Raw genomic sequence first — 13,898 nt, 5'->3', positions numbered from 1 at the left:
ATCCCAGGTCTCAATCAGCAGATTCTTATTAGCCATCTGCACGTATCCCTTCAACTAAAAAACCCAGTTGAGTATTGCGCTGGTGCTTCTTACTTATTTTGGTTAAAAGCTGCATAAATGCTTGGTAAGCTTCTGCAACTACTAGATTCAGCGGACCGATTGTCTCTATATAACCCCATTTCCTATTACAATATCACTGCTGAGATGCATATAAAATTACAGTAATATTAGAACACACCACTTTGTGTCAAGGTACCTTTCCACCTCTCGGCATACATATATTAGATCCACTGTCCGGCATATTTTATTCACCCCTCATTCTATATGCCAACCATTATTACAGTAAGACCATGTGCCCCTTTATTCTGTTTATGCAGCCGGGGCTCAGATGTATAGGTCATAGGTACAACCTATTTCACGGGTCGTTTCACTTAGCCTAGTCTGATGTCCTCTCCCCTTCCGTCCACTTATATTTTAAACCAAAGAGGCTAATTCATAAGAAACAGCTAAAATTAAGCTGCTCATTTAGACCTAGGGGGCATTGGGTATCTAGCCGGTAAATCCACCGACATTCTCTTTGCAGAATCATTTTGTCATAATTACCACCTCTACTCGGTGCTCTGACTTGATCGATACCCATGAATCTGACGACTCCACAGTTCCCGCCATGACAGCTATTCACATGTCTTGCCAAGGGAGTGTCTCTGTCATTGCGTATATCCCCCAAATGCTCCCCCACTCTCCGTCTAAATTCTCTGATTGTCTTACCCACATAGGATTTACCACAGACGCATGAAGCCTTATAGATTACCCCTGTTGTTCTACAGTTTATAAATTGTTTAACCATGAATTTTTCTCTTGTTATATCATTTATAAACTCCTTTCCTGTTTGTATAGATGCGCATGCAACACATCGCCCACATTTATAACAACCTTTTGGTTTTTCGGGTAACCATGTTTCTCCTGCCTCAAGTTTAGTTAGATGGCTGTGTACCAGTCTGTCTTTTAGAGACCTACCCTTTTTGTATGTAATTTGGGGTGTCTCCCCAACGACCCTAACCAAATCTGGATCCATTAACAAAACATTCCAGTGCCTTTTCAGGACCTCCCGTACAGCTGATGCCCCATTATCATATGTGGTAATCATACGGATAGTCCCCGGATTCTCCTCATTTCATTTCAACTGACACTGAGTACTCTGATACAGACGTTAGACAACGAAATAACAGAGGGCGTCAGAGAGGTAGACAAAGGGGATCTTACGGACGATACGCAGCCACATCACCGAAAGGGTTTTTTTTAGACCGAGTGTACCCCCTTCGGAACGGGAACAACCCCGGGCACAAGGACTAGACTTGCAAGTTATTAACCTGTCACAGAGACCAGTTACAGATATAGAAATGACGGTTCTGAGCAAGGGACTATCCTTTGTGCCCACAACTGATATGGTAACTTTTGATGTCATTAAAGATGTGAATCTTTTTGTGAGAAAACTTAGATGGCATAAGTTTTTTAAGGACAAAGATTTAAAAACATGTAGGGAATATAATATCCCTCCAGATATGTTGTCCGATGTACAATGTCTGGCAAATCTAGATGAAGTAACACCGATGTCCGTAGGCTTGGGTCCGTTTACTCCTCTAAAGAATTCGAGTACAAAGATGCCTCCAGGAGTAGGAGACATATCAGTGATAGATGTCTTTCTCAATTTGGTCACGAGAGATATTAAGGGAATAGGGAAGGCGCATGTACCACATAATTTATCTAAAGATCAAATGAAGGCACTGTGTGATCTCGAAAGAGACACCTCCATAGTAATAAAACCCTCAGACAAAGGGGGAAATGTGATTATTATGGATGTAAGCCAATATAGGAACATGTGCCTTTCCCTGCTCCAGGACTCCTCAACGTATAAAATAATAAAAGGTAACCCGACAGTTACATGTATTGATGCACTCACAAAGTTGCTATTGAGAGCGAAAACCAACCAATTGATCTCTCAAGACGAATTTTCTTTTCTTCTCCCTCAGTATCCAGTCATGGCTACGTTTTATAGCCTCCCGAAGGTACATAAAGGCTATACTCCTCTAAGAGGAAGGCCAATAGTCTCCGGAATAGGGAGTATTTGTAACAACCTAGGGACATATGTTGATCACATTCTAAAACCATTTGTGAGCACACTCCCTTCATTTATTCGGGATACGACTGACCTCCTCCAGAAATTAGAGGGTATACCCATCGAAAATGAAACCATGCTGGCAAGTATTGATGTGGAAACATTGTACTCGTCAATTCCACATGAGCATGGAATACGGGGAGTAAAGCACTTCCTCAGCTCAAGAGGGTGCCAATTTGACAATCATAGCCAATTTGTCATAGAACTTCTGGTATTCTCTCTCAGAAACAATTTCTTTACCTTTGATGGAAGAACCTACCACCAGCTCAGGGGCACTGCAATGGGTAATCCAGCAGCACCAAGTTATGCAAATTTGTTCCTGGGCTGGTGGGAGGATACAGTAGTCTTCTCAGAGGTACTGAATGGGTTTACCAGGTTCATAGACCTGTGGGTAAGATTCATTGACGATGTTTTTATCTTATGGAGTGGTACGAAGGATATGTTTGAATCATTTGTAGCAGCTTTAAACATAAACGAAATCGGCCTTCGATTCACCTCCGTAATTGAAACGCACAGGTTACCATTTCTTGATATATGCATCGGTAAATCAATAGAGGAAGGGGTCCTAACAACCTCCATCTATCGCAAACCCACCTCGACGAATTCTTTGTTGAGGTGGGATAGCCACCACCCACTGGCACAGAGAAGAGCAATACCGAAAGGGCAATACCTTAGAATGAAACGCAATTGCTCAGAGAACAATAACTTCAGATACTGGGCAAATGATCTAAGAGAGAGATTCCAGAAGAGAGGCTACCCTGACAGGGTCCTTAGGGAATCATTCCAACTGGCACAAACAAAGCCTAGAGAGGATTTATTGAAAACAAAGATGAAAAATGAGGAGAATCCGGGGACTATCCGTATGATTACCACATATGATAATGGGGCATCAGCTGTACGGGAGGTCCTGAAAAGGCACTGGAATGTTTTGTTAATGGATCCAGATTTGGCTAGGGTCGTTGGGGAGACACCCCAAATTACATACAAAAAGGGTAGGTCTCTAAAAGACAGACTGGTACACAGCCATCTAACTAAACTTGAGGCAGGAGAAACATGGTTACCCGAAAAACCAAAAGGTTGTTATAAATGTGGGCGATGTGTTGCATGCGCATCTATACAAACAGGAAAGGAGTTTATAAATGATATAACAAGAGAAAAATTCATGGTTAAACAATTTATAAACTGTAGAACAACAGGGGTAATCTATAAGGCTTCATGCGTCTGTGGTAAATCCTATGTGGGTAAGACAATCAGAGAATTTAGACGGAGAGTGGGGGAGCATTTGGGGGATATACGCAATGACAGAGACACTCCCTTGGCAAGACATGTGAATAGCTGTCATGGCGGGAACTGTGGAGTCGTCAGATTCATGGGTATCGATCAAGTCAGAGCACCGAGTAGAGGTGGTAATTATGACAAAATGATTCTGCAAAGAGAATGTCGGTGGATTTACCGGCTAGATACCCAATGCCCCCTAGGTCTAAATGAGCAGCTTAATTTTAGCTGTTTCTTATGAATTAGCCTCTTTGGTTTAAAATATAAGTGGACGGAAGGGGAGAGGACATCAGACTAGGCTAAGTGAAACGACCCGTGAAATAGGTTGTACCTATGACCTATACATCTGAGCCCCGGCTGCATAAACAGAATAAAGGGGCACATGGTCTTACTGTAATAATGGTTGGCATATAGAATGAGGGGTGAATAAAATATGCCGGACAGTGGATCTAATATATGTATGCCGAGAGGTGGAAAGGTACCTTGACACAAAGTGGTGTGTTCTAATATTACTGTAATTTTATATGCATCTCAGCAGTGATATTGTAATAGGAAATGGGGTTATATAGATAGAGACAATCGGTCCGCTGAATCTAGTAGTTGCAGAAGCTTACCAAGCATTTATGCAGCTTTTAACCAAAGTAAGTAAGAAGCACCAGCGCAATACTCAACTGGGTTTTTTAGTTGAAGGGATACGTGCAGATGGCTAATAAGAATCTGCTGATTGAGACCTGGGATGCTGAACACATGCTGGGTTGGTAAGGAGCTATGTGAAAACCAATACCTGAGGTCATGTGACCTAGCAGCTAAAGCACAAGCGTGGTTGGTAACCGGAGTCTGTTGCCAACCAGGACCTGCGGTCATGTGACCGAGTATGCAAAGCGCAGGCACTAATAATAGAAGCTTTTAGCCGACCAGGACCTGTGGTCATGTGACCGAGTATGCAAAGAGCAGGCACTAATAATAGAAGCTTTCAGCCGACCAGGACCTGTGGTCATGTGACCAATAAACGGAGGTGTGGCTGCAGCTCAATAGCAATGGTATAGAGGTTAACACTCAAAATAAACACCAGCGCAGCGCTGAGCATATGAATGCATGGTAAATGAAAGCCCCAGAAGCAGCACTAAACCCCGTACTTTATGTAAATCACCATATAAACGTAGACTGAGATGGGGACACCCAGGAAGTGATGACAGACACCAATGGATGGTACCGCCCACAATACTATATAATGGCAACCACAATCAAACAGGAGAGAGACTGCTCTACCTTTACACCAAGGCACCTATATTCTAGAGAGGTTATGTCTGCCACTGCAGAATACCCTTACTAACCTGGACAACTTCCCCTGATGAACCCCCTGAACAGGGGAGGAAACGCGTTGGGAAGAAGAAGGGAGACATTTTTTCCAGGGTGGCTACATCTATCAAGGGCATTATAGAAAAACAGGCTCACACTTGGGTACTGCCCTTGTCAGGGCGGGAGATTTTTTACACTGGGCACGACAGGGAAAGTAGAACCTAGTGTACCTCCCCCCTCCTGCATCCGGATCCTGAGGTTACAGAAATCTCCAGTAGATCGTGAGGCGACAATTGGGTGAGATTGTGCCATTTTTTTCTAGTGCACTGCTAACCATGAGCACTTTCAGCAAATGTTTTATTTAAACTGTTTTTAGGTATACATATTAAAGGCTAAGTTTTATATTTATTTAGTGGCTGGCTATGCTGTTGTGCCTGAATTTTTGATAGTCAGATTGGTTTGGAGCCTGACGTTCCAGTCTCGTTGGCTGATATAGGTTACAAACCAAAATGTTTGTGTTAATTTTATTATGGTACATAATGTATTTTTCCTATTTTAGGGTATGTGCACACGTTGCGGATTTCTTGCAGAAAATTCCTGAAGAAAACCGGAAATTTTCTGCAAGAAATCCGCATTTTTTTTTTTGCGTTTTTTTTCCGTTTTTTTCGCGTTTTTTTAGCATTCTGCAAGCGTAATTAGCTTGCAGAATGCTAAAGTTTTCCCTGCGATCTGTAGCATCGCTTGGAAAACTGACTGACAGGTTGGTCACACTTGTCAAACATAGCGTTTGACAAGTGTGACCAACTTTTTACTATAGATGCAGCCTATGCAGCATCTATAGTAAAAGATAGAATGTTTAAAAATAATAAAAAAAATAAAAAAATGCTTATACTCACCCAGACATCTCACCGGCGTCCGTTCCGTATAGCTGGTCTGTGCGCACAGGACCTCCCGTGACGTCACGGTCACGTGAGCGGTCACATGACCGCTCACGACCAATCACAGGACAGTGACGTCATTCGGCGAGGTCCTTCAGCGCACACCAGGTACAGAAACCGAACGGCAGCGTGCGAGGAGGCGGCAAGACATCGAGGGTGAGTATAGGACTGTTTATTATTTTATTTCTTATTTTTTGACCACTTATATGGTGCCCAGTGCGTGGAGGAGAGTCTCCTCTCCTCCACCCTGGGTACCAACCGCATATAATCTGCTTACTTCCCGCATGGTGTGCACAGCCCCGTGCGGGAAGTAAGCAGATCAATGGACCCCTAGGTGTGCGGAATCCCTGCAATTCCGCATTTTTAATGAACATGTTGCTTTTTTTTCCGCTATGCGATTTTTTCGCGGAAAAAATCGCAACATTTGCACCAAAAATGCGGAATACCCTGTAAATAATAGGAGGCTTATGTAAGCGTTTTTTTTCGCGTTTTTATCACGTTTTTATAGCGAAAAAACGCGAAAAAAACGCTAACAATCCTGAACGTGTGCACATGGCCTAAGGAGTTTTTTTCTTTATTCAGGTACTGCACAAAAAGTACAAAAAAATATTTTTTTCAATTTATAATTCTTTATTTTGGTACCAGTTTAGCAAATTTTAAAGATAAAGAACCTGATTCATTAAAGTGTCTGAAATCAACACTTTGAAAAGTCGCCAAATTTTGTGCAACGTGAAGTCAATCAAAACGTTTTAAAAAAATGTTAACGTTTTCAGTTCAGTTTTGGCCAGGCATGCCAAAATAAAGAGGAGCTGGCAGACGGTAAGGACCACTTTTTGGGGGGCACTAAACTTTATCAGCATGCACAAGAGACAACAAAAACGCAGCAAAAACACAGAAAATACGCAGCAAAAACTGCTTTCTGCAAACAGCTTCTTTACTGCCAAGAGAGCAGGATTTGCCTAAAGAAAAAAAAAACGCAGCAAAAATACAATGTGTGAATATAGCTTCAATTGATCAGGAGCCTCTGACTTCACAAGACCTCCTCATCGGAAATGGTGTGAACTATATCAGTCTTGATGAATTGAGGCCAAAGTGTCCTCTTTTTAGCGGTTTGGACACATATACTATCTAATACAGGAAATATCAGGAATCCTGATGTAAGGAGAGGCTGCTCACACTGCTGTCCACCCTATTTGATATAATACTGGAGATACCAGGGGTTCTGTGGTAAGAAGAGGCTGCTCACACTGCTGTCCACCATGTTATCTCATCTGATACTGTAGAAACCAGAAGTCCTGCGGTAATAGGCTACCTACACTGCTGTCCACCCTATATAATCTAATGGTAGAGATACTAGGAGTATCGAGGTAAGAAGAGGCTTCTCGTACTGCTGTCCAACCTGTCTTTAAGATATAGCACTGGAGATAGCAGGGGTGCTGAGGTAAGAAGAGGCTGCTCACACTGCTGTCCACCCTATTTGATCTAATACTGGAGATACCAGGGGTGCTGAGGTAAGAAGAGGCTACCTACACTGCTGTCCACCCTATATAATCTAATGGTAGAGATACTAGGAGTATCGAGGTAAGAAGAGGCTGCTCACACTGCTGTCCACCCTATATAATCTGATGGTAGAGATACTAGGAGTATTGGGGTAAGATGAGGCTGCTCGTACTGCTGTCCTCCCTGTCTATATGATATAGAACTGGAGACACCAGGGGTGCTGAAATAAGAAAAGGTCACTAACACAGATTTCCACCATGTTGTTTGATCTAAAACTTGAAAAACCAGTGGATCCTCACACTGCAGTCCACCCTGTCGATTTGATCCAATACTGGAGGCACCAAGGGTTCTGATTTAAGAAGAGGCCAGTCTCACTGTTGTCCACCCTGCCCATCTGATCTAATACTGAAGATTCCAGGGGTGCCAAGGTAAGGAGAAGTTGCTCACACTGCTGCTCTCCACTCTGTCCATCCGATCTAATTCTAGCGATATCAGGAGTCGTGAGGTTAGAAGAGGCCACACACTGCTGTCCATCACAGCATAGGTTATCTCCGGATCACAGCAGCCGAGCTTCCTACATGCTCATGCTCACATATTCTAGGACAGGTTATTATCAGTATAACAAGATAGAGGCCATTTTCATGTTCTACAATGATTAGACAAAACAAGCGTGATTTGCTAATTGAAAGATATTTAGAATTTACTTAGCATAGCATTTTAGTTATGTGTTCTTTTTTGGAATTGCCAGAGAACCCCTTTAAGAAGAGAAGATACATTACATTCCTTTTCCTTTCTATGTATCTTCCAGCATATCAGTGAATAAAGGTTAGAAAAACATTTATTTTTTTTCTTGGCGTCCAAGAGTAGATATCCTCTATCCATTTGCAGGGACCCACACGCACAATTGTTGGCAAGCTAATCTTGTGATTCCCATAGAAGAGTCACTTTTCAGATACAATGACAGCTGCCCCACACTGGCAGTTACTGTATCATACACATGTCTTAAATTCTGTAATCAGCAGCCAGCAGGTGCTGTATCGCATTCAGCACACCACATCCACTCAATACAGACATCCCCAAACACACAGAGGCTGGTTTTTGTCAAATGTTTATTGAGTGTAGACATCTGGAGTACTGTAAAACATGCATTATCTGTAGATTCAAAAAAAGAGCCAGCCACATTGTCCTCACTGTCAAATGTGTCAGGCTTGGCATACATGATGGAGATTAATGAAGTATCATGAGACTAGTGTGAGTCCTGAAAAGCATCTACGATTTCAAGTAGGATCTTAATCATTTGGAAAGCACATTTACTGAACTTGTATTTTCACAGTGAAATGACACATATCATTTCCAAACAAACAGCATTATTTTGGTTCGAGGGGGGAGTGATGTGGAGGGGGTAACAAGATGGTTCCTGGTTTGGTATTTTATTTAATAACAGAATTTTCTGCTTAAATAACAAAAATCTCTTGATATTTTTAAAAAATAAAAAAAAAAAAGGAAAAAAAAAAGGCAAAACAAAACTATTTTTTCTTAGGCTGCTGAGGTGTATTGAATTTAAAGAAAATAATGTCTCCATCTTCTACTGTGTAATTTCTTCCTTGTTGCCTGTATTTTCCTGCCGCCTGTAAGAGAAAAAATAAAGGCGGATTAAAAATGATTATACCTGCTATATACATAGACAGGAAATATCAGGTTACTGACACACATTATATATGAAATAAATTAATACAAAAGTCAAATTGTTATTTGTGTATTTGTTTTTTTTCTTAATTAAATGCCAGTATTTTTGGCTAAAAATTTTTTTTTTTGCAATTGGGTTACATTAAACATTTTGAACCTTTTGCCTTCTGTGTTAAACTGTCTATTGCTGGCCGCAGAATGGGTTAACTGAGAATCTGTCAGTGAGCTCTTTCTGACGGACCGATGGGAGATTTGGTCACTTATCAGTATTCTTCTTAGCCACATCAAAAATGAATATGCGGGGAGGGGGGTTTCAGCCTGTAAATGTCAAATTTTTTAATGAAACCCAATAGCAAAAATGATTTTTAATGCCCTAAATACATGCATTTGAGAAAAAAAATGTTCCCGAAGGCAGACAACCCCTATGTTCTAAGGCTGGTTTCACACTTGCGTTTTGATCTGCAGCGTTTAAAAAAAAAAAAAAAACGCAGGTGGTGAAAAAACGCATGTAAACGCATGCAAACGCTGCGGTTTTTAGACGCATGCGTTTTTGCATGCAGAAAAAAAACCGCGGCGTTTTGACGCGTTTACATGCGTTTTTTCCTGCGTTTGTGTTTTTGAAACGCATGCTGAGAAGTGTGTGACAGCTGCCAATCATCAAAATCAACTAGAAAACCCACTATTAATAGAATTAGCTAGGGTTAGCTTTTTATTAGAAGAATGTCCTGGTCACCAGGTCACTGATAAGCCACCCCCCACCATCAAGGTGATAAAGGGATCCAAACCCTAACCCTACCCCTAACACTAACCCTAGGGATCCAAATCCTAACCCTACCCCTAACCATAACCCTTGGGATCCTAACCCTACCCCTAACCATCACCCTAGGGATCCTAACCCTAACCCTAAGGGTTAGGATCCTAACCCTAACCCTAAGGGTTAGGATCCCTAGGGTTAGGGTTAGGATTCCTAGGGTTACTAGGGATCCTAACCCTAACCGTTACCCTAGGGATCCTAACCCTAAGGGTTAGGATCCTAACCCTAACCCCAAGGGTTAGGGTTAGGATCCCCCTAGGGTTAGGGTTAGGATCCCTAGGGTTACTAGGAATCCTAACCTTAGGGTTAGGGTTAGGGTCCCTAGTAACCCAAGGGTTAGGGTTTTCTTGTTTTTTTTGTGTTTTCTTGTGTTTTTCTATAGAATCGCATGCGTTTAAAAACGCATGCAAACGCATGTGCTTAAAAATGCATGCGTTTACATAGACCGCAATACATTTTTTTGCCGCAAATAAACGCATGCGGGTTTTTTTGCGGCAAAAAAACGCCGCTAGAAATTACTACAGGTTGCATTTCTGCAACTAAACGCACGCGTCAAAAAACGCATGCGTTGCCGAAAACGCGTCAAAACGCATGCTAAAAAACGCATGCGTTTTTAATGTTAAGTATAGAAAAAAAACCGCATGCGTTTTTTAGCGCTAAAACGCTGCAGATCAAAACGCAAGTGTGAAACCAGCCTAAAACAAAAAACAGCGCCATTGGTAACCAAAGGTGGTTTCTGGTATTGCAGACCAGCTGAATTTGACTAAAGTGCAATATCACACCTATTAGTTGGCTTACATTATGCGATATGCTCCTTTCGGGGAGGTCATAAAATCATAAAAAAATGTCTAAAACACAAATATAGTGCAGGTCATTAATGACGGTTTTGTGGTACATTTTGCTTCATAAATAGGCCCCATTGTGCGTCATTACGATTACATTGGTGCAAAGTTCATCAGTGAAATCAAACACAGAAAAAGGACTTTAAAGGTACATATACCATGCAGAATACTTTATTTTACTATGCCTTTCTGTATAGGATAGTGTAGGAAACTATGACACATATCATCCCCCAACGTATACAAAAAGGACACTCTGAAGACGACCTGTCACCTAGTCAAAAGTGAGGAGTTTTTGCTCATTTATTCGTGCTGTTCACTTAAGTATTGTTATTTTTCTTTTTTACCTCCTCTATAGAGTCCTAGAGATATGGGCCTTTTACTTAGTGATGATTTTTATGGTCTTTACAGGGATAAATTACAGAATTCCCTTTAGACGTGCAGCAGGAAGAAGCAAAAACGAGTCACTTCTGACCTGGTGACAGGTCCTGGGTGTATAAAGACCGAGAAATATATTCAGCTTGAGCACCGGGGGCTTTTATTTTGACGTAATAATGAAATATGGACAAAACCTCACTGGGACAGAAGATGGTTCAGCATGTCACACTAATGGTGGCACATATGTGCTCAAAACACCACCAGTAACAGGACTATACAGAGACAATGTAGCCCCCTGCATTGTGGAGCCGTAAAGTGGACCTGACAGCTGATAAATGTTGCCTGTGGATCGTGCAGCATCTATCAGACAGTGACTGCAAATATATTATATATATATATATATATATATATATATATATATATATATATATATAAATAATTTTTTTTGTATAGCAGCACTTACATTTCAGAGGGGACTTGTACATACAATAGACATTACAGCATAACAATAAACACATAGATCAACAGATACCAAGAGGAGTGAGGGCCCTGCTCGCAAGCTATATAGATATATATATATATATAATTGTCTAAGGGTCACTTCCGTCTGTTTGTCTGTCTGTAACGGAAATCCCAAGTTGCTGGCACAGGCACAGTCCGGCCGCGAATTGGCACCTCCCTACTCCCCTCCAGTCAGCGCCCACATAGCGTTAACAGACTGCGTTACTCCGCGGCATAACGCGGTGTAACGCAGTCCGTTAACGCTGCCATTACCCCTGTAAGTGTGACCAACTTTTTGCTATTGATGCTGCCTATGCAGCATCAATAGTAAAAACATATAATGTTAAAAATAATAATAAAAAAAACCCATTATATTCTCACCTTACGGCATCCGCGGCAGCTTTTCCCGCTCCTCGCGATGCTCTGGTCCCAAGAATGCATTGCGGCAATGACCGGACATGACGTAGCGGTCTCACGAGACCGCTACATCATCATGTGTTATTGCCGCAAAGTATCACTGAGACCGGAGCGTCGCGAGGAGCAATGCTAAACGCCTGGGCTGGATCCAGAGGCCACCGGAAGTATATAACTATTTTTTATTTTAATTCTTTTTTTTAACAGGGATATGGTGCCCACATTGCTATATACTACGTGGGCTGTGTTATATACTGCGTGGCTGTGCTATATACTACGTGGGCTGTGTTATATACTACGTGGGCTGTGTTATATACTACGTGGGCTGTGTTATATACTACGTGGCTGTGTTATATACTACGTGGGCTGTGTTATATACTGCGTGGACTGTGCTATATACTGCGTGGATTGTGCTATATACTACGTGGCTGTGCAATATACTACGTGGCTGTGCTACATACTACATACACATTCTAGAATACCCGATGCGCTAGAATCGGGCCACAATCTAGTATATATATATATATATACATACACACATACACACACTGGTCAAAGAGGTGGGTCCCTGGTGGATTCTCCCTGCCCGCTGCCCTGGATCAACAAGTCTCTGCCTATACGCGCACGCAGGGAGGAGAGACCTGTCAGTCATTGGCGGCGGGGAGAAACCGCTGGTGACCCGCCTGTCCTACTAGTCTCCAGCACGGCTTTTAAAGTGTGTTTTTCTCAAACGCCTCAGTGTGTCAGTCAAATAAACCTGGCTCAGATCATAGAGCCAGTGCCTGATACATACTGCCCGTGGATCGAGGAGCATGTATCAGCTATCATGTTACCTTTCATATAGCACAGTGAAGCCTTTTGCACAACCAAAAGGTCGCTCTAAATAAATTTGTACCCATATTTTTGTATGGACACAAAAGACCAAAGTATGTAAAAATCTAATATTTCTGATAATCCTATTGGTCAGATTGATGTCAGATTGTAATTTTACTAGGCCTCGTTTTCAAGAACTCTCTGAAAGAAGAACCTGTCTCTGTTGCCCATAGCAACCAATCACAGCACAGCTTTCATTTCTTAAACAGCTGTGGCAAAATGAAAGCTGCGCTGTGATTGGTTGCTATGGGCAACAAAGATTTTTCTTTTAATCTGCCATTTGTATTTTTTTTGTAAATCTAATATCTCACTTTCTCTGAGTGTAGAGAGAAGTGATAATGTAAGAGGAGGCAAACATTATGTAAGGCTCAGTCCAAATAGAAGGTTCTTGGTTATATGGACCCACTGCCACAGTTTGGCCTTACAACATCAAATGTTTATCTGTCAGATTAGAACCAATAACAAAGCAGAGATGACCGTTATCGCCGTCAGTCTGGTTGGAGTTGTTGGGATCATACAATCAAAGTGGTAATAAACTACCTCAGCGCACAACAACGTACTGATACACAATAAGTCTATGTGCACACAACTAATATTTTCTGGCAGTAGATCTGCCGAGTTTTTCTAGGCGACCCTGCTTCAATAAAATACTGGAATTTTATTATTTATGGAATGGCATTGCTTTGCTGCCGGTCCCTGTAGTTTTTTGCGGCTGTATTTTCTCTGAGCTTTCCTATAGTGGTGAATGGCTTCCTAGTGGACCCAACGCAGAAAGTGAACATGCTACTTACTTTAACCACTTCAAGGTTTCTAATCCCTGAAGAAGTGGTTAAATGAAGGAGAAAAGACTGAATATGTGCACAGCAATGTCGTTTTTACATTGCTGTGCACCATGTTCCTTTTTTTGTGGCGGTTTTATTGTACCTTTTCAGGCAGAATCTGCCTGAAAAAAACCTTATGTGCACATACCCTAAGAAGAGATTAGGAAATCCATTCAAGGCCAATCAAATCCACCTCTAATTACATCAATTGATTGCATTTACCAGAAATCAATTCTTTGCGCAATTTGCTCTGCATGAATCCAAGAAAATGGTGGCAGTGGCCAGATATCATCTTGCTGGATGCAAAGTGAGCAAGAAAGGGGTAAAAAAATAAATAAAATAAAAATAAATTATATATATATATATATATATATATATATATAT

General features: G+C 41.5%; 1 protein-coding gene across 2 annotated transcripts in view; it reads right to left on the bottom strand.

The window, feature by feature from the left end:
• Positions 1-8,677: 8,677 nt before the first annotated feature.
• The window catches only part of OLA1 (Obg like ATPase 1), a 206,541-nt gene continuing 201,320 nt past the window's right edge, over positions 8,678-13,898 (bottom strand). For both annotated transcript variants that reach the window (XM_077272663.1, XM_077272662.1), the window contains one exon: positions 8,678-8,816. In XM_077272663.1, the coding sequence (XP_077128778.1) occupies positions 8,715-8,816 (102 nt within the window). In that variant the 3' untranslated portion in view covers positions 8,678-8,714. The remainder of the gene's footprint in view (positions 8,817-13,898) is intronic.

This window comes from Ranitomeya variabilis, chromosome 7, assembly GCF_051348905.1.
Source record: "Ranitomeya variabilis isolate aRanVar5 chromosome 7, aRanVar5.hap1, whole genome shotgun sequence".
Lineage (NCBI taxonomy): Eukaryota > Metazoa > Chordata > Amphibia > Anura > Dendrobatidae > Ranitomeya > Ranitomeya variabilis.
Note: the sequence above shows the minus strand (reverse complement) of the source record. Positions and strands in the feature narration are given on the sequence as shown.